This window comes from Mycothermus thermophilus, assembly GCF_041956435.1.
Source record: "Mycothermus thermophilus strain CBS 625.91 unplaced genomic scaffold VTJ04scaffold_2, whole genome shotgun sequence".
NCBI classification, from domain to species: domain Eukaryota; kingdom Fungi; phylum Ascomycota; class Sordariomycetes; order Sordariales; family Chaetomiaceae; genus Mycothermus; species Mycothermus thermophilus.
The window spans coordinates 1,719,733-1,737,888 of NW_027191428.1; the positions used below are offsets into that span (position 1 = coordinate 1,719,733).

Genomic DNA, 18,156 nt, shown 5'->3' on the forward strand with positions numbered 1-18,156 from the left:
CAGCTAGGTGGAAGGCAGAGCCGGGGTCGGGCAAATGGGGTTGGTTCGGGTGGTAAATGCTGCAGCTTGTCAGCACAGCCTTACTCGATTTGGTGTTGCAATCATGGGCAGGCCATGGTGACAAGCCGCGCAAAGTCCCAGTCCCACACAAACAACAGAGATCCGCAGGTTCGGGCCATTGGTCGGTCCGCGCGCGAGAGCTTCCAGCAGCAGCACGGGTCGCCAGCGGTGTGGGAGGGTTTGTTGCCGACGATGGCACTCTGACAACTGGGCTGGGGCTACGGAGTAGCTGGGCTGGGAATCCCGGGACGGCAGGGCTCACCCCCACAACAAGGCTGTGTCGCCAAGACGATAATTAACGTGATGGAACGTCTTGGCCAAATCCTGGGCGGTGCAGCTGCCTGGTGGCTAGGTGCAGGACGCTAGTGATTGCGGCTGTCATTCCCCTCTTTTGGTTCAACATTCTGCCTGACCCATCAATCGGGGCATGGTGATCATCATCCGTCGGGTAAGTATGTCCGTCGGATGTCTATGATTCTCAGGGGCTTGGCCGAGTCAAACTCTAAGAAAATGGAGTGTATTGAGTAAGCAGTATAGCAAGAGTAGAAACGGGGGACGTGGCTAGAGGAACCTGTAGTGGCGTAGAGTGGCCTGGGTCGAGAAGTAGGTTATATAAGTAGGCAAGGTATGTATGAGTACTTGGCAGGGCCGGCAAAGTGGCCCAGGTCTTGCACATTTTGATGTTGTGTTATGAAGCTTGTCCAGCAAACCGGAATACCCGATCTACAGCAACTCTCGGATATCAAGGGCCAGTTTCCTGAAAAAGACAAACTGCCCTACCATCCCAAGCACCCAAAGTCCAGACCCAAAATCAACTGACAACTGAAAACCCCATCACATCTTCGAAGCTTCGCACGGAGATTTGGGCCTCAAAGAGCGCTCGACACAAAGCATTGCCACTCCACGTCCCGAAGTCTCGCTGTCGAGGAACAACCACCTCGCATCCCACGCGTCATCCATCACACCATACTCCATAAATATCACAACCAACAATCACCCACACACGACACCAGCAAAATCAACTGACTGCAACATCATCATCATCATCATCAACAACACGCTAACTATACCTAACCTATCTCAGCCTCGTGGTCTCAACACCCTCCCTTCCCATGATCAATCTTCGTCCCCAAACCTAGCCACCCCCCAACCACTCTCCTATCCATCCCCCTGATGCAATTACTGAGTGTGTACCTAGGAGTAAATTCCATGTTGACTTGTCTTACAACGGTCTCTTGCGCCCCCATTTTATGCATCTCCTTCTCTCCTCCGTACACCCCCTCCTGTTAATGCACCTTTCTCGTCCGTCTTGAACACCATGCGAAACCATGTTCTCCTGCAAACCTTGGGACTGTAAACACACCCCACAGGCGGCGGTGATGGTGCCAGGCCGGAGCAAACAACTACTCCTCCCATCGGTCACTGGCTTATTTACAGCGCGTAGGGGTTCACCGAGCGGATCGTCAGGCACCTAAAACACATGTTAGTCGCCCATGTCAGACTTATTTATGATACGGGAAAAGGGAAGAACATACGGAGGGCTCTTGGTAAGATCCGTCTTCAGAATAATCGGAACGCGCGTCATCTCCGTCACGTCCTGGATGTACTCGCCGCCCTCCTCGCGCAGCTTGAACAGCTTGAGGTACTTCTCCTTGTCCGTGAGCAGACGAGCCTCAGGAGCGTCGGCCGGCGGCTTGGCCGACTCAGACTTGGTCCGCTGGAGACCACCAGCCGCACCAGCTGAGGCATCCGTTGTCGACCGAGCAGGCGAGCTAGGTACGCTCTGGGTCGGGCGCTCGGCAAGCGACGCGCCGGCCATGGCCTCGGTGAGATCCGAGGCATTGTCATCAGAGACGTTCTCCTCGTCGTCGTCGTCGAACAGGGCGTCGACATCGTCCGTCGAGATGGTACCCGTCTCGGTCTGCTTGCGGGCCTGCTCCTCACGCTCCTTCTTCGCACGCTCGGCCTCCTCAGCCTGGCGGAAAGCGGCGATGGTGGTGCTCGAGAAGCGCTGGACGGCCGCTTTGGGCCGCTCGTCCTCGGGCACGTACGCAGAGCTGGGAACGCCCTTCTCCCAGTACAGCTCGAGAATGCGCTTCTCCTTGCGGAACTCGGCCTTCTTGAGCGGCAGCTGGTCGCAGTGGACGCGCTTCTCGAAGCCCCATTCGGGGATGAGCACGTCGAAGGCCGACTCGTACACGCAGAGAACAATGCCTTCGCTGATCAGGTCGCCATTGATCTCCTGCCGCTTCTTGTCCATGGCCCGGCACGCCTCGATGTGGATGCTCTGCTCCTGAGCGTTCTGTGCCGAATCCTTCTTGGTGTTGCACGCCTCGACAGTCTTGACCAGGTTCTCCAGGTCCTCGTTGTACTCGATCTTGCCGTCCGACAGCACGGCCTCGAGCTGACGGTGGACCAGGATGTCGGCATAGCGCCGAGTCGGGGCGGTGAAGTGCGTGTACAGCGGGAGGTTGAGCGTATAGTGCGACCACAGATGCTTGGCTGTCTTGCTGGCGATGAAATACTTGGCCCTCTGCATGGACTTGAGAAGCAGCGTCTCCATGCCCTTGCGGATGTCGGCATCCTCGACCCGGAAGAGGCTGTTCTGGAGCGAGCTGCTGCTCGACGGATCGATCTCGTAGCCGAGCGCCGTCATGCGCTCCACGAACGTCTGCAGACGGCGAGGGTTAGGAGGAGCCTGCCTACGCAGGAGAGCTTTCTCAGGCAGCGCGCGGGCCAGGCGCTGGGCAACATAGGTGTTGGCTTTGACCATAAGCTCCTCAACAATCTCCGTGGCTGGCGTCCAGTCAAAGATGTTGTGACGGACAGGAATGTTCTCATCATCCAGCTGCTGGAGAAGGCGGAGAGGAGCGACGGGCTCGCCGCCAGCACCCAGGCGTTCCTCACGGAACTTGCGGGTCAAAACCTGTGACAGTCCTGTTAGCATATCATGACCGTTTGATAGCTTCCATAAACGAAATCACTCACATTAAGAATCTGAATGTCACTGGTGCTGACAGCGTCGTGAGCGAAGTCCTTACCAGCGAGGGCCTCATCCATCTGCGAGAGCGAAATCTTGCCGCCGCTCTTGATGATGCCCTTGCCGATCCAAACATCGCCCTCGGCAACGGCGCCAGTGTGCGGGTTGACCTTGAATACAACGCTGACGGTCAGGCGGTCCTGGTTCGGGCTCAGTGAGCACACACCGCCGGTAAGCTGAGGAGGCAGCATGGCACAGAACCGGTTGACGAGGTAGACAGCAGTGCCGCGCTTCTTGGCCTCGCGATCGACGAGCGAGTTGGGCTTCACGAAGTGAGCAATATCGGGCACATGGACGCCGATCTCAATCTTGCCGTCCTCCAGAGACTTGACATGGACGGCATTGCCGAGCTCGGCCGCACCGTCCATGTCGAGGGTGAAGACCTTCTCGTTGCGGAAGTCGCGGCGAGCGGCAATGGCGGCCTCGTCTTCCGCGGCGAGGGTCCAGTCCTGAAGCCCGACGCTGCGAATTACAGCGTCGGCGAACTCGTCTGATCCAAAGTTGTTGTCGCGGAGCAGGGCGTCCGTCTCGACCTTAAGGTCGCCCATCTTTCCGAGTTTCTCCACCAGGGTGCCGAAGGGGTGCAGAGAAGTAATGGGCCAGCGCTTGATGCAGGCGACAAAGATCTGGTCCGCATACTCCTGGTGCTTCTCGACGAAGTCGCGCGGGGCCTGCTCCGTGGGGATGGCAATCAGAGGGACGCGCTTGTCGGTTGGCTTGAACCAAACAATCTTGGGCTTCTCCTGAGTACGCGGCTCCGGAGCCCGCGGAGCAGTGCCGTCGCGCGCAGCGCGCTCGGCCTCCTGCTTCTCCTTGGTGGCCTGGCTGCTCGGACGCAGAAGACCCAAAGTACCAGAGAACATCTGACCCGCCACGCGCTCAATGACGGCGACGATGTGACCGGCGTACAGGGGCTTCTGCTCGTCGCTGATTTCTTCTTCTTCGACCAGGAGGAGGCTCTGACCCTCGACCTCGACGTCATCGTTCTTCTTTTGGGTCGGGCGCTGCCTGAGACTGCCGCGGCGACGAATGCTGCCATCAGGGCCGACAGCATCATCCTGGCCAGTGGAGCCAGTCCGGGTGTCGGTGATATCCTTTCGCTTCTTCTTTTCCTCCTTCTCGCGCTTCTGGGCCCAGACCTCATCGACATCGAGGAGCTCAACGGCGACCAGGTCTCCCTCGAGGGCGCGGTTACGATCCTTGCTACCGCAGATGAAAATGTCGGCATCCAGAAGGCCGTCCAGAGTCGAGACATAGGCGTCGCTCCTGTTCTTCTTGTTGACGCGGAGGATACCAGAAACGAGCTGACCGTCGCCGAGGAGAGCAGGGAGGGTCGCCTGGGGAAGGTAAGGGGTAAAGAGCGTCTTGCGCTGCTGCTGCTGCTGCGCTTGTTGCTGGGCCTGCTGGGGCTGCTGAACAGCGAGCTGCGGCGCGTGTTGGCTAGCCTGAAGGCCGGCAAACTGCTGGCCGTTCATGGCGGCGAGGGCCTGCAGCTGACCAAGCTGCATGGCATTCAGCTGCTGCCCGCCATAAAGGTTGGGAATCATCATTTGACCGGGCAGCTGAACAAGCTGGGGCTGACCAGGGTACTGGAAGGCCCCGATGTTGGACACGGACTGGTGGCTCACGGAGGTACGGCTACGATGACCCGGCTGGAATCCCTGATTGTGGCCGGTCGTGGCCGTCTGCTCCTGGCCTTGAGTGTTCTGGTTCTGAGTGCGCCAGTTGCTGTCAAAATTGCGAGAACCCGTACGGGCGTGACCCCCGCCTCGGCGGAAGTCACCTCCAAGGCCACCACGGCCGTTGGCACCCACAGCCATGCTCTGGCTCCGACCATGCCCACCACGCCCGCCGCGGAACGACGGGGCGGAGGCTTGGGTCTGAGTCTGAGCCGGCTGCTGGGCACCCTCGGTCGTAGCGGACGAAGTGCCCGCGCCACTTTTCGCCTCCTCCTCGGTCTTTCCAGCCGAGTCGGTAGCGCTAGGAGGCGGGAACTGGAAACCAGAGGTGGTGCGCTTCTGCTGAGCGAGCTCGGCAGCCTTTTTGGCGTCAGCAAGGGCGAGGGAGTGGCGCCTCTGATGACCACCCCCGGCGCCGCTGCGACCGCCACGGGTGCCGGAGCCGTCCTTGCCTTGGCCTTGATGGTTGTCAAAGCTGCCAAAGGCCATCCCCGCGGCGCCGGACGACGGCGCCGGAGGGGGGCCCAGGTTCATGTTGGGAACAGCCGATTGGTTACGGCGATGCGACAGGGGCTGGGTAGGCGCATTCAAGTTGACATTTTGCGGAATGGGGGTCGGGAACTGGAAACCAGCTTGCGGCGACATGTTGGGCAGGGTCTGCAGCGGGGTGAAGCCGGCAGCGGGGAGGGGTTGACCAGGCATCATGCTCATCTGGAAGTTTTGGAGCTGCTGCTGCTGCTGCTTCAAGATCTCAATCTGCTGCTGGATGGCCAGTTGCGACACTTGAAGAGGCGAGTATCAACGTTAGCAGTCGGTCCAACACCATTACATCATTCGCCCTCGGAACAAAGGGGCTGTGCGATGGGGACGGTTGATGGCGTCAATCACCGTCTAGCAGCCAGAAGGCGACCAAGGACGGAGAAACGCCAACAAGCAAAGCCAAACTCCATCAAGGCATGAGTATTGACTTACAGTTGGTGTTGGGGTTCGCAAACATGCTCGTCAATTCGGTCATGCTTGACGGGCTCCTCCGATGACCAACACGCAGCTGGCGGCCGGTGGGACTGACGATCACCGACGGCCGAGGCTGCTGGTCATGTTGCTGTTGTTGATCCATGGCTACAGATGCTATGCGCGAGAGGCGATAGACTGATGGACCAAGCTGAATGGGCGCACGTTGGGTGCGAAACGAACTTGAAGTGTGTTCGGGGGTGTCTGAGACAGCCGAGGCCCGGCGACGTGGTGACTGGACGTCAAGTACTTAAGTTGTGGGTTGAGGACGTTGCCGATGTCTGTGGTAACGCAGCAGGTCGGGTATGTCAAGTGGGTTGGTGGGTAGATTGGCTCGTGGGCTGGCCTGGATCTGCCTGGAGGGGCGATTGGTTTGCTCGACGTCGGTCGTTGCTTTTTGGGCAAAACTGTCTTTTTTGAGGGTGCAGTTTTTCGAGCGCCAACGGGATTAATGAAAGATGGAGAAAAGCGAAGGGAGCGTCGATGGATGAAGAGCCTTGAGGAAACAAAAAGGTAAGGTTTTGGATGGCGAGAAGCCGTGAAGGGCGAAAGTGAAAAAAAAGGGGGGATGGTGGTTGAAGGAGTGATGTGCAGAGGTGGAAGTGAGGAGTGAGGAGGAGGAGTCCGAGCTCTGGGGTTGATGACGATGGATGCCCCCCGAGAGAGGTTGAGGCAAGGAGCGAGAACCCTGAAGCCCCAAGCCCCAAGCCCCGGGTTCTGGATCTTGGTTGACCTCAGTCCCGGCCAAGTGGCCAGGTTCCCTCCAGCAACAGCAGGAGCAACAGCAGCCAGCACACCACACACGCTGCAGTCCCACGCCCAGCATGCAACCAGTGAACAGCGTCGCCGCGGGCAGCTTCTCGACGAAACAGGAATAAGGAGGTGGGGCGATTCCAAGGGGGGATGAGGGGCTGCAACTCCACGTTTCTCGGTCAAAGTGTCAACGACGCTGCGCCTGGCGTTTTCTCAGCAGCCAAAAGGTTACTGTAGAGCTCTAAATTGGAGAGCTGCTGGCTTGTCGTCCTCTTGTGTCGACAACATCGTCGATTGAACAAAGAAACTCTCGAATTCTCCAGTTTGTTTCTTCCGCAGCCAACTACTCCGTAAGGTACAGGAAACCGAACCCTAGAGGTCTGGACTGATTCGAGTCGAGGTCGTATTCCCGGATTTTTGAGACGCCAATTGGGAGCTGTGACGGCGTTTGAGTGCGTGCGCAAGCACATCCATTCTCAGGGGCTAAGTTCCACCCCAACCCAACTTTTCTGGAGCCAGCGTTCCGATTCAGCGAAATGTTGCACTTACAGTCGTAGGTAGGCGCCCGCTTGTCTTGACGAACGTTGAGGCGAGATGGACAACACTACGACGAACGACGACGCTGACCAACTTGGAAGGCTGATGCGGCACAAGAGGTCGGCATAACGCGAACAAAAAGAGGCTTGACGTTGTACAACCGCGGCCCCGGGTCCCAGGTTTGCTGCCCTGCTCTGTTTCGAAACACAGCCTTGAACTGGACCCCACGCCTTGCAGGTTGTCGCAGGAAGAGGTCATAGCTTGCTCTAGTTTAACCTTGTCCGCCGTTACAAAGCCCGGCCTCTACCCCAAGCTACTCCATACATGCCCACCTCGAAGTGTCCAACTCGCGATATCTGTTCAGAAATCGATCGGCGACAGTAGAGATCACTCGTACAGTCTGATCTGACCTCATCGCATCACAACTGCTCCTCCATGACATCAGCCCACGTGGCCGTTTTTGCGCTTGCCAGTCCCAGTGGGATGGGGTCCCGATGTTACTCCTACTCGTACTTCCATGTCCATGCATTCAACTGAGGTCCTGCGATAGCATCCAGCAGCCGGCGTCCGGACCACATCCTGAGAGACGTATCCTGATGTACTCGTATACGATGGAGTAAGTTGAGGTGGTTGATACGAGACACTGTGCGAATGTGCTTCCAGCACCATGCTTCTCCCATCCGAGTTCCGATGCATAATTAGAATTGAACGACATGAGCGTTTCACGGCCCGGAGAGATCACGAAACACTTTCGTCAGATATGCCAAACGCTGGCTGGCTGCATTGGGTTGGCCTCACAATTCTATTCTGATGGCTGTCTGGTGCCCCAAACCTCCTGGCTCTGGTAAGGGTTAGGGTTTACAGCCTTCCCAGCCACGCCGTTTCGGATCTCACCAGCCCGCTTTGACACAAAAGGGCAGAAACATCCGTAAACCACGGTGGGGTGGTCCTAGCATCTCACCGTTCACTCGCCGCAACCTCTCGGCGGCGCGCGAAGAAGATCCAAAGCGCGATCGCGACACACCGGTCCACAAGAATCCAGAGTATGGACTGTCTATATTCAAAGCTACCTTGATACCTACCTCTTGTTCTCCTCTTATATCCATCAAGATTTCTTCGCCATGGCCAACTCATCTCCTTCTCGCCAACCGACCAGCCATTGGGCAAACGGCAGCCCACAGCGCTCCGTTCTTGACGAACTTTTTGCAGAAGACCGAAACTCTGAAGCCCGGCATCGTTACCTTCTGGAGCTAGCAAAAAGGGAACACGAGCGAGTCCGCGAGGAAGCCGAAAGAGTGTACCGGGAGCAACTGAAGCGCGAAGAGGCACAGCGCATCGCCGAAGAGCGCCGGAAAGAAGAGGAGCGAATCCGACTGGAAGAGCAGCTCGCCGCCGAACGGATTCGCCTGAACGAACTGAAAGCGAAAAAGATCGCCATCCCTCCTCCGCTACCCGATCCTGAGCCGCAGGCAGTGCCAGCAGAGGCCAACGGCGTGAAAACAATACCTCCAGCCCAGACCACAAGGCCAGACGGCCCAGCTCAGCCAAATGGCCCGACAACAAAACCATCATTACCAGGGGCCGGTTTGTTCGGCACTGGATCACTCCAGCCTGCACCAGCACCTCCAGCCCAACCTCTAGTAGCGAAACAACCTCCGCCAGTCGCCCAGAACCAGGTGCCTCCGCCAGCGCCGCCGCCGAGCGCAGTACCAGCTGCTCCTCCTGTTGCCCAGACCGCCTTGAAGCCGAATGGTGTCACTCCTGCCTCTGAATCATCCCGCTCAGCTGCGCAAACCCCAGCACCTACGGGCCCAGACAGGTACATCGAGATTCACAAGAATCTCAAAATCCTTCGGAAGTCGGTCTTGGAACAGGCCAAGAGTAACCCTGCTTTGAAGGCACGGATGGGCGACATGCGGCGAGAAATCCGCAAGTCGGTTGGCCAGCTCACCGTTGCCTCGGGCGTGGCCGGTGTGAACAAGGTTCAGGTAAGAAGATTTTATCTCATGCCGGGGAAGTAAGATGTCATTTCGACTCACATCACGTCACAGCAACAAAAAATCAATCAGCTCCTCCGAGAAGCACTCTCCAACCAAGTCCAGTCGCAGCCGATGGAAGTCAGCCACTTCGTCCTGGAACCGCGGAGCCCAGTCGAAGGGGCAGCCAACAACGGCGAGACGCTACCATCCATATTCCTCTACCTCGTCAACATCTTCGCCAAAGCCGCCATCGCGCAGTTCATCAACGAAGCCGGGTCGCGGCCCGAGACGGCCGATCCGGTGGGCATCTGCGTGGCCGCAACCCTGTCCGAGCCCGACTTCCTCTGGCGTGGCAAGTCTCTCATCGACATGCTGCTGGCCAAGTTCCGGGTCGTGTGTCCCGTGGTCTTTGGCTTCCGCGGCAACGAGCGCACGGAGCAAGGGCGCCAGCGGCTCGGATGGTGGAAGGATGGCGGACACTGGGTGACGGAGCAGCAGCACATGGACCGCATGACGGGTTTGGGTGCTGGGTTTGCGGCCATATCGCTCCGGAACTTTGCACATTCCAAAAAGACGAACCCGTTCCCGCCGCGGGAATACTGGGCCGCCATGGCCCGAATCGTCAACACTCCATCTCAGGAAATTTCCAATACCCAATGCACCGTGCTCAAAGCCATGGTGGAAGGATATGAACAGAAGTTTATCGAATTTTACGGTACCGCGGCGCTGGCCGCCTTGAGGACGGCATTGATCGAGTTCCCCGCGAGAGCGGCGCAGAAGTCGCCGGCGGTGGAAGCGCTGCAGGTCGTGGCGCAGAGGCTGAAGCGGGAGACGGGTTTGGTCCTGGGGTAGGATCACGAGCGAATTCCTTTTCTGCTTCTTTCTCAGCGCAGAGCGTCTGATATGTCTATTTGTTTGATTGGGGAATACGGGATAGAGAGGGAGGGCACAGGAAGCCGGTTCATTTCACAGTCGCATCCAAAGATGGGAACTATGGGCATGTAACTCATGTGTATTCAAGCAGTCATGGCCTCGACCGGGCCTCGTTGGAGATACCCAACAGCATCTTAGGACAAAACTACAAAAAGAACGAGAACACCTAGAAAGTAATTCAACGCCGATCAACTGACCCTCCAATGTCCAGTCCCTTTTGGTATTAACGCCGCGTGAAACAACCTGGAAGTTGAAGCCAACCAGTCCTCCATCTATCTAGTACCTGGTATTAAAACTTCCCATCCCGCACTCCCCTTTGTTATCATTACAGAATCAAAAGCAGAATCAACAAAATCACCAACACCACAATCAACACCCCAATACAGCAACTACTCAAGCGATCCTCGTTCTTCCTCATGACATACTTCAGCTTCTCCATCCCCGTTTGCAACCTCCCGCCCACCCGATCGGCAAGCTGGTCCACCACCTCCAGCATCTCCACCTGCTCCCCGAGCTCCCGGCCCATGTCGTCCGCCTGCCGCCGCAGCGTGACAACCGTCTGCGCCACATCGTCCAGCTGCTCATCTTGTTCTCGTAGCAGCTGCAGTTGTTGCTGGCGTTCAAACTCGGCAGCATAGTCGACCCCATTATTACTACCCCTCCCATCTTCGCCGGGTATTGCGAACGCTGACGGGTCGGGGAGATCACTCCTGGCCCCTCCTCTCCCAGCTCCTTTCCTCGCAGAAGCAGCGGCGGCGGAAGGACCCTTGGCCAGCTCCTCCCGCATATCCGCCACCTCCCCGCTCACCTCGTCCACAAAGCGTCTCCGGCGCGCCACCTCGGCCGGCGCCAGGCCAAAGCGCGCCGGGTCGGGTTCCGCGGCGCGCACCGAGGCGTCGAGGTCGTCGAGGTCTTCGGAGAGGGAGGAGAGCGCGGACTCGAGGTCGCTGCGGGCGGAGGCGAGCTCGGGAGAGGTGGAGGAAGAGGAGACGAGGGAGCGGATGCGGAGGTACGAGGTGAAGAGGGAGCGGGCGGATTGGAGTTGGGATTGGACATCTCTGTTTTGGTTGGAGAGAGGGGTGTTAGTTCGCTTGGCCTGATGGGAGGAAAGTGGTTTAGGGAGGGGAAGAACGGACTGTTGGACCTGGAGGAACGGGTCCTCCTCGTTCGTTGAGGACATCATGCCGCGCCGAGGGCTGTTGTGTGGTTCACGATTCGGCTAGGTTGTGGTTGTGGCATGGGGTGGAGATGCGCCCATGTCGTCGGGATGCGCGCGGCCGTAGAGCAGCAGTGCGACGGCAAGCTGCTTTGGTGTCTCGGTGGTAACGTGCCTGGAAGATGACGTTGGAGTTGAACCAAAAGGGTACCTGGATCTCCCAGCGGCTTGGACGAGGCCGTGGTTCCCCAAATTCGGTTAAGCGTCGGAGAAGGTTAAACGGACGGCGCGGGGTGGATTTAGCCTACGACCGCTTTCCTTGTTTGGCGCACGGCGCAATGCCTGCGACGGCTTGCGACGCTTGCCCCGCAGCCGCTGTCCTGCAACGTCGACCACCAACCCTGGTCTTCGTCGGAAGATGGAGAAGGCCAACGTGGAACGGAAACGTGGTAGCTTCAGCAACCGGTAGTGTACTTCTTCCGTCACCAAGCAGAAGAGCATATTTTTGCCCTTCCTCCCACTCAATTGATCCTGTCCCAACCCCAATCCCACTCTCCAACCCGTAGTCTTCGTTCAACCTTCTGCCCTATCTGATCCCCTCCGAACCCCAACCCTCCAACCGTCACCATGCTCATGAAGAAGCTCTTCGCCGCCGCGTCCGTCGTCCTGGGCGCCGGCCTCATGTTCGCCCAGACGGCCGCTGCCGCCAAGGGCCCCAAGATCACCCACAAGGTCTTCTTCGACATTGAGCACGGCGACGAGCCCCTGGGCCGCATCGTCCTCGGCCTCTACGGCAAGACCGTCCCCAAGACGGCCGAGAACTTCCGCGCCCTGGCCACCGGCGAGAAGGGCTTCGGCTACGAGGGCTCTACCTTCCACCGTGTCATTAAGGACTTCATGATCCAGGGCGGTGACTTCACCAACGGCGATGGTACCGGTGGCAAGTCGAGTATGTGAAGCCATTGATTCCTGCTAGAGTGAATAAGAGAGAGGTCGGTGGTCAATGCTGACACACTTTCTCTATCTAGTCTACGGCGAGAAGTTCCCCGATGAGAACTTCAAGCTCAAGCACAGCAAGAAGGGCATTCTCTCCATGGCGAACGCTGGCAAGGACACCAACGGCTCTCAGTTCTTCATCACCACCGTTGTCACTTCGTAAGTTTCCCCTACTTACCTACCCCAGCTCCGTTATCATCGACCCGTCGATGGAACAACCACTGACTTGCTACCCTGCAACACAGCTGGCTCGATGGTCGCCACGTCGTCTTCGGCGAGGTCCTTGAGGGCTACGATGTCGTCGACAAGATCCAGAACGTCAAGACCCAGCCTGGTGACAGGCCCGAGAAGCCCGTCAAGATCGTCAAGAGCGGAGAGCTGCCGGTGCCCCCCGAAGGTATCCACGTGGAACTGTAAAATTCTTTCTTGTCTTCCCGCAGCCAGCGAGCAGAGTGTTCGTCCCGTTCTCTTTTCTCCGTCGCCTTCTGTTCAGAGGTGATTTGTCCATATAAAAGAGGCATGTGGGAAATGGAAGGAGATTGAGGGGGACTGTTCAAAAATTTCAAGACAAATGGATTTCATGGTTCATTCTGTGTCGTGCTGCTGCTGCGTCTCTCCGACGTGATTTTGTGCTGATTTTTTGATCTTGCATGATTCTCCTCCTCTCCTTAGGCATTGATGCCCCGTCCCCCGACGATGCGCCAATCGATACCACCGAGCCTGGTGATGACTGGCCAGTTGTGGTTAAGCTGGCCATGGTGGGTATTGTTGTGGGTGTGGTTGTGGCCTGGTGGCGATTCTCTCGGGGCCAGCCCCGGGACGAGATCGGATACAATAAGCTCCAGGCGTGAAGTATCGGAAAACGGCTTTCTATTTTAATCATGGGATTAGGCTCAAGTATTTGTTTTTGGTTTTGTCGTAAACTTCGCTGGTCGGAGGGCATAATGAAAGAGGTGTTCTGCAGGAGGGTGTGTGTAAGAGTGGGACTTCGTTAGCTACAAGTCGTCTCCCCGTTTCAAGCATGGAAATTTTTAGGATTCATTCACCTCCAAGTCCCAAACGCCAGACGTATTTTCCCAACTCTCCAAACCACAACCAGCACAATCCCAAAAAATGAAAGTCCTCACATTAAATTTCCTAACTTGCGCCGTCAAGGCCTGCAAGACCTCGGCCGCCTCGTTTCCGCTGCATCCCAAGGATGCCGAGTTGGTGAGCGACGACGTCGAGCTCAATCCGCAGTTGTTAGTCAACTTGCTGCCCCGCATTGACTGGAATGCTCTGAGGACAACGGCCACGGAGGTGAGTTCATGTTGCAAAGTGGTGTTACTTGTGATTCACAGTTTTATTTACATACATCTTCCACCTTTTATGCTCTGTATTTCACTTATATCTTCCTCATCCCAATATCCCCGAGACCTGATATCCCATCTCAAACCTCCCATCACACATTAATCACCCTAACAACAACTAACCAAAAAACACAGCTCGGCTTCCCAACGCTGCCCGAGCAACCTCCCACGGCAGAGGAGCTACAGTCGGACGAGAAGCTGCTCAAAGACCTCCACACGCTGCTCATGGAGACGCAGATCAGCGAAGGCAAACTTGTGTGTGGAAACTGCGGACACGAGTACGCCGTGCGCGAGGGCATTGCCAATTTCTTGTTGCCTAGTCATTTGGTATGATGATTTTTTCCTTGAAGGATATTGGGAAGAGGGTGGTGGATCGGGTCGGTGGAAGGAGGGGTTGGGTGACTTGATGGTGAGGAGTAGGATGGCGGATGATGCCCATGCAACTGAAGGGTGGCAAAGAGGGAGTTGGGGAGCTGGAATAGATGAAGGTATGCGTACTACTTGGGGGAGACGGGTAGAGATGGGAGGAAGGCAAAGATGGCTTGGTTGGGTTCACGGCGTTGGTCGGAGACAAAATATTTGGTCATGAGCTTCTCACATTCCCGGACCGTCGCTAACAAGGCAGAGGCGGTGGCATGATTACGGGATCGATACATCACATTTGCTTCCATTAAACCGCAGAGAGTCCCGAGGATAGACATGGGTTCGTAGGAAATACCCAAAATCTCTTCATAATCCATCCATCCATGCCGCATGTCCCAACCGCAAACTCCAGCCCAGGCTACCAATAGTAACTAGGAGTGCTCCTAACCACGGAGAAAAACCGACCCTAACCCCCACCATTACTGTACTTGTACAGACAGATAAACACACGTCCAACATGAAACTGTCTACATCTGCTTCGCCTTCTGGGCAGCCGGGCCCATTTCCTTGTCAAACGCGCCGTAGGAAACCTGGAGGCTAGCAAGCGCCTTGAGACCAGCACCGAGGATAGTAAGGAGGACGCCGAGGACAATGAGAGACAGGAAAACACCCGGGGTGAAGAACTGATACTTCTCAAACAGCGGCCGCTTGTCCTTGGACGTGTCCGAGGGCTTCGCATCGAGTAGGCGCTCCTCCTCCGCCCAGCGTTTCATATCCGTGTGGACCGGCTGGGCAAAATCGGGCTCGTACGCCTGGAACTCGTTCGGGTCCGAGAAGACCATGACGGTGTAGTCGCCCTCGACGGCCTCGAGCAGCCTGCTCAGCTCGTAATCTGCACATGTCAGTAACAGCCCGTATCACACCTTTACCTTCAAAGACAGAGAAGCCAAAATATACATACCATTATCCGCCAACACCTCCCTCCGTTCCTTCGCCCTCTCCTGTGCCTTACGCTCCGACACGGCCTGCAGATGACGCAGCTCAATCTTCTCCAGCACCGCCTCTCCCTCCCCGCAAGCGCTCTTCACAGCCTCCTCCAAATCAGAGCGCTTCACCTGCCCAACGACCTCGGCAACAGACCACGCGCGGCTGTCGCCCGCGGCGGCGCGGACCGTGTCGCAGAGATGCGGCATCAGACAAGAGGACGACTGGACGTCGTTATTGCTGCGGAAATCGGCAGCGTGCATGTTGGGCTGCGAGACGAGGAGGTAGCGCTTGGTGGGGCAGGAGGAGAGGAGGGATTTGATGCTGGGGAGGAGCTGGGTGGAGGTTTGGAGTTGGGAGGGGGGTTGTTCGGGGATGGGGAGTCTGATATTGGAGACGTTGAGGTTAGCTTGAAAGGTCCTTGGAGTCATGGTTCGACGGTCGGTCTAAGTAAACATCCGGAGGGATGGGTCAATTCAATGCTCGAGGATAAGGGCCGTACGTACTTGGTCGTGGAAAAGAGGATGAACGGAGCCGAATCCGAGAAGGCGAGCGCCGGGGAGGCGCCCGCGAGCAATGCCATTGTTGTTGAGGGCTTCATTTTGTTCAGTGATTCAGGCCGGCCCCGGGGAGATCAAAACGACGTCGGGGTCGATTCTGGTGTGGTTTGCTGATGGGAATTGGGGAGGGAGCTTCGAGCCAAACTCACGGTTACGTCGGCCGGAGTGGCTGCGAGCGAGCGACGAGCCTAGGAAGTGGATGATGCAAGTCTGCGGCTGCGGCCAAACGCGCCAGGTTGGGCGGTGAGAAGCGGCAGAATTCCGATAAGCGACTGCAGCAGCAGAGATTCCATATCGGGATGTAAATTTACAGACCATCTGAGGTGCAAGACAGAAAGCCTCACACGCGAAAAAAACACACCACATTCCCGGCCCTCTACGACAGCCCACGCACTCAAAATGTTTGCCAAACCGAGGATACGCAAGACGGCGCCACCGCCGCCCAAAAAGCGGAAGACGGTGCACGCCATTGAGGAGATCACCTTCGACCCCAAGGCCCGTACAGAGTACCTCACGGGCTTCCACAAGCGCAAGCAGGAGCGCAAAAAGCGTGCGCAGGAGATCGCCGAGAAGAAGGCCCGCGAGATGAGGATTGAGATGCGGAGACAGGTGCGTGTGACCCCCTTTCCAAGGTGGGAGTGCGTTTTGGGCGAGGGAGCTGACCTCTACTTGGGAATGCTACCTCCGTACTAGATCCGCGAAGAGAGGAAACAACAAGTCGAAGAGCACGTCCAAGCCATTACCAAAATTCTGCGCGAGGCAGAGTACGCCGGGACGGAACAAAACGGGGCCGACGGCACGGACTCGGACGAAGAATGGGGTGGCTTGTCGGATCAGGAGGAACAGGTTCCCGAGGCGCCGATCGACGTCGAGGAGGAGTACATCGACGAGGACAAGTACACGACGGTCACGGTCGAGGCGGTCAGTGTTGATCGAGACGGGCTCCACAAGCCGGAGCTAGACAAGCCGTCTGAGGATGACGAGTCCGAGGCGGAAGACGACGGCGAGGAGAGGAAAGACCAAGACAAGAGCGAGGAAAAGAAACGGCCGAAATATCCAAAGAAGAAAAAGAAGAAGTTCCGGTACGAGAACAAGCTTGAGAGGGCATTAGAAGCAAGGAAACAAAAGGCAAGGAAGAAGAAGTTGAAAGGAAACTAGACGGCAACAGGACCATTGTGGTGCTGCGGCTGGCCCACGGCACATGAATACAGAGCGCTGAGCTCACAGTCACACAAACACAGCCATCCTCACACACATGGACCATATGGCAAGCGACGACGAATCAGTGTTGAATGTCGACATTGAATGAAATATGCCGGGTTCCTCCTCGACCACTCTCCACCGATGTCACATACCACCACCACCTCTTCCTCCGTAACGCAGCACAGGGGGGAACTACCAGAACCTCAAATACATAACCCAACAACCCATGGATACGACGAGACCCGATGCTTGATGAATTCCGATCCGAGGGACGGCGGCAGTGACGCGTTGGCGGGTGCTTCCTCTCGAGGCTTCTTAGATGGTGTTGATCTCGTTCTGGAAGTCCTCGAGCTCCTTCTGGACGGCGGCGTACTTCTTGGCCATCTCCTCGTACTTGGCCTCCCACTGGTCGCGCTCCTGCTCGAGGGCCTGGACTTTCCGCTCGAAGTGGCCGGCCCGGACGTCGGTCTGCCGCAGCCTGTGGAGATGGAGGGGAAGGATATGGTCAGCATCGGGTTGTAAAGCGTAGATGGGGAGAATAGAGGGAGTAGGACGCGGTGTTGGGAGCGAGGGTGTTGCTTACTTCTCGTGGGCTTCGCGCAAAGTCTTGTCCGCTTGCTCGGCCTCTTCCTCGAGAAGTTGGATCCTTCGAGTCAGCGCTTCGTTCTGGGAGCCGTGCTCCGCGCCTTCGCTGGCAGCGGCCTTGAGCTGCTTGACTTGCTCCTCGAGTTTCTCTACCTCGGCCTCAAGAAGACCGTTCTTGTGTGTGAGGGACCGGATCTCCTGCTCCTTCTGGAGGTTCTCCTGCTCGAGCGTCTTGACCTTGGCCTGGAGCTCCTCGACCTTGGCGGCCGACTCCTCGGCCTCCAGGCGGAGCTGGTTCATTTTCTGGGGGTGGTGCGCGACATCGTGTTAGCCGTTGATCCTCATCAAGAGGACTGATGCTCGTCGATGGAGCAAAGCCAGTTGGGTCATCTCTACAGCATCACAGCAACACCAGGCTGTTGATGCCCGTGAAGACTCGGTGTGCTGTTGACGACCGCGAACGAACCCAATGGTGGGGCGAACAGGGGTCTTCAGGGGACGCGCAGAGCAACTCACCTCCTTGATACGATCCATTTTGCTGGCGGGGAGTTATTCGTCGGGAGACAGAGGTAATAGAGAGAGAGAAGTTGCAGTAGGTATGAAGCAGCGAAATTCAAAAGGCGATGTCACAGAAGGGCGCGGTGAGACGGGGGGAAGAAGTTGGTCAGGAGAAGGCAGCTGGTGTGGATGCGCCTGATGAAAGCGAGAGGTGCTGGTGGAAATGAGACCCAGCGACTGCCCCTCATTCGGGGCGGTGTCTGATCGACCAGGGTCTGGCTGATGGTGGGGTCACTTGCAGCTCCCTGCGTTGCTGTGCCAACACGCGGCTTGTTGAATTTCCGAAACGAGCAACCACGCGTTCTTCCGCGACCTTGATTCATCTTGCGTTCTGCATCGCCTTGACGTCAACCCATCATCGATCCTGGGCTAACCTATCGAACTTTTTCGACATTGATTCATCGACAATC

The 18,156-nt window shown here is 57.2% G+C and overlaps 10 protein-coding genes across 10 annotated transcripts; 5 read left to right on the plus strand and 5 right to left on the minus strand.

Annotated features, from left to right (window-relative positions):
* Positions 1 to 1,491: 1,491 nt before the first annotated feature.
* VTJ04DRAFT_2762 (uncharacterized protein) lies at positions 1,492 to 5,896 on the minus strand (the record flags this gene model as incomplete). The annotated part of the gene is made up of 4 exons (XM_069360587.1): positions 1,492 to 1,531; positions 1,596 to 2,986; positions 3,049 to 5,561; positions 5,752 to 5,896. 4 exons carry the CDS (start codon positions 5,894 to 5,896, stop codon positions 1,492 to 1,494), a joined length of 4,089 nt encoding a protein of 1,362 aa, XP_069221283.1.
* Positions 5,897 to 8,201: 2,305 nt separating this feature from the next.
* VTJ04DRAFT_2763 (uncharacterized protein) lies at positions 8,202 to 9,911 on the plus strand (the record flags this gene model as incomplete). Its single annotated transcript, XM_069360588.1, has 2 exons — positions 8,202 to 9,068; positions 9,132 to 9,911. 2 exons carry the CDS (start codon positions 8,202 to 8,204, stop codon positions 9,909 to 9,911), a joined length of 1,647 nt encoding a protein of 548 aa, XP_069221284.1.
* Positions 9,912 to 10,317: 406 nt separating this feature from the next.
* Positions 10,318 to 11,175, minus strand: VTJ04DRAFT_2764 (uncharacterized protein; the record flags this gene model as incomplete). Its single annotated transcript, XM_069360589.1, has 2 exons — positions 10,318 to 11,050; positions 11,129 to 11,175. The coding sequence occupies 2 exons, from the start codon at positions 11,173 to 11,175 to the stop codon at positions 10,318 to 10,320; spliced, it is 780 nt and encodes a 259-aa protein (XP_069221285.1).
* A 600-nt stretch (positions 11,176 to 11,775) lies between these two features.
* Positions 11,776 to 12,561, plus strand: VTJ04DRAFT_2765 (uncharacterized protein; the record flags this gene model as incomplete). Its single annotated transcript, XM_069360590.1, has 3 exons — positions 11,776 to 12,097; positions 12,177 to 12,303; positions 12,390 to 12,561. The coding sequence occupies 3 exons, from the start codon at positions 11,776 to 11,778 to the stop codon at positions 12,559 to 12,561; spliced, it is 621 nt and encodes a 206-aa protein (XP_069221286.1).
* A 233-nt stretch (positions 12,562 to 12,794) lies between these two features.
* VTJ04DRAFT_2766 (uncharacterized protein) lies at positions 12,795 to 12,995 on the plus strand (the record flags this gene model as incomplete). Its single annotated transcript, XM_069360591.1, has 1 exon — positions 12,795 to 12,995. One exon carries the CDS (start codon positions 12,795 to 12,797, stop codon positions 12,993 to 12,995), a length of 201 nt encoding a protein of 66 aa, XP_069221287.1.
* Positions 12,996 to 13,257: 262 nt separating this feature from the next.
* Positions 13,258 to 13,826, plus strand: VTJ04DRAFT_2767 (uncharacterized protein; the record flags this gene model as incomplete). The annotated part of the gene is made up of 2 exons (XM_069360592.1): positions 13,258 to 13,443; positions 13,629 to 13,826. 2 exons carry the CDS (start codon positions 13,258 to 13,260, stop codon positions 13,824 to 13,826), a joined length of 384 nt encoding a protein of 127 aa, XP_069221288.1.
* Positions 13,827 to 13,990: 164 nt separating this feature from the next.
* On the minus strand, positions 13,991 to 14,336 carry VTJ04DRAFT_2768 (uncharacterized protein; the record flags this gene model as incomplete). Its single annotated transcript, XM_069360593.1, has 2 exons — positions 13,991 to 14,287; positions 14,334 to 14,336. 2 exons carry the CDS (start codon positions 14,334 to 14,336, stop codon positions 13,991 to 13,993), a joined length of 300 nt encoding a protein of 99 aa, XP_069221289.1.
* Positions 14,337 to 14,383: 47 nt separating this feature from the next.
* VTJ04DRAFT_2769 (uncharacterized protein) lies at positions 14,384 to 15,441 on the minus strand (the record flags this gene model as incomplete). The annotated part of the gene is made up of 3 exons (XM_069360594.1): positions 14,384 to 14,748; positions 14,818 to 15,224; positions 15,347 to 15,441. 3 exons carry the CDS (start codon positions 15,439 to 15,441, stop codon positions 14,384 to 14,386), a joined length of 867 nt encoding a protein of 288 aa, XP_069221290.1.
* A 358-nt stretch (positions 15,442 to 15,799) lies between these two features.
* On the plus strand, positions 15,800 to 16,558 carry VTJ04DRAFT_2770 (uncharacterized protein; the record flags this gene model as incomplete). Its single annotated transcript, XM_069360596.1, has 2 exons — positions 15,800 to 16,009; positions 16,094 to 16,558. The coding sequence occupies 2 exons, from the start codon at positions 15,800 to 15,802 to the stop codon at positions 16,556 to 16,558; spliced, it is 675 nt and encodes a 224-aa protein (XP_069221291.1).
* Positions 16,559 to 16,918: 360 nt separating this feature from the next.
* Positions 16,919 to 17,722, minus strand: VTJ04DRAFT_2771 (uncharacterized protein; the record flags this gene model as incomplete). The annotated part of the gene is made up of 3 exons (XM_069360597.1): positions 16,919 to 17,081; positions 17,187 to 17,491; positions 17,705 to 17,722. The coding sequence occupies 3 exons, from the start codon at positions 17,720 to 17,722 to the stop codon at positions 16,919 to 16,921; spliced, it is 486 nt and encodes a 161-aa protein (XP_069221292.1).
* Positions 17,723 to 18,156: the final 434 nt, after the last annotated feature.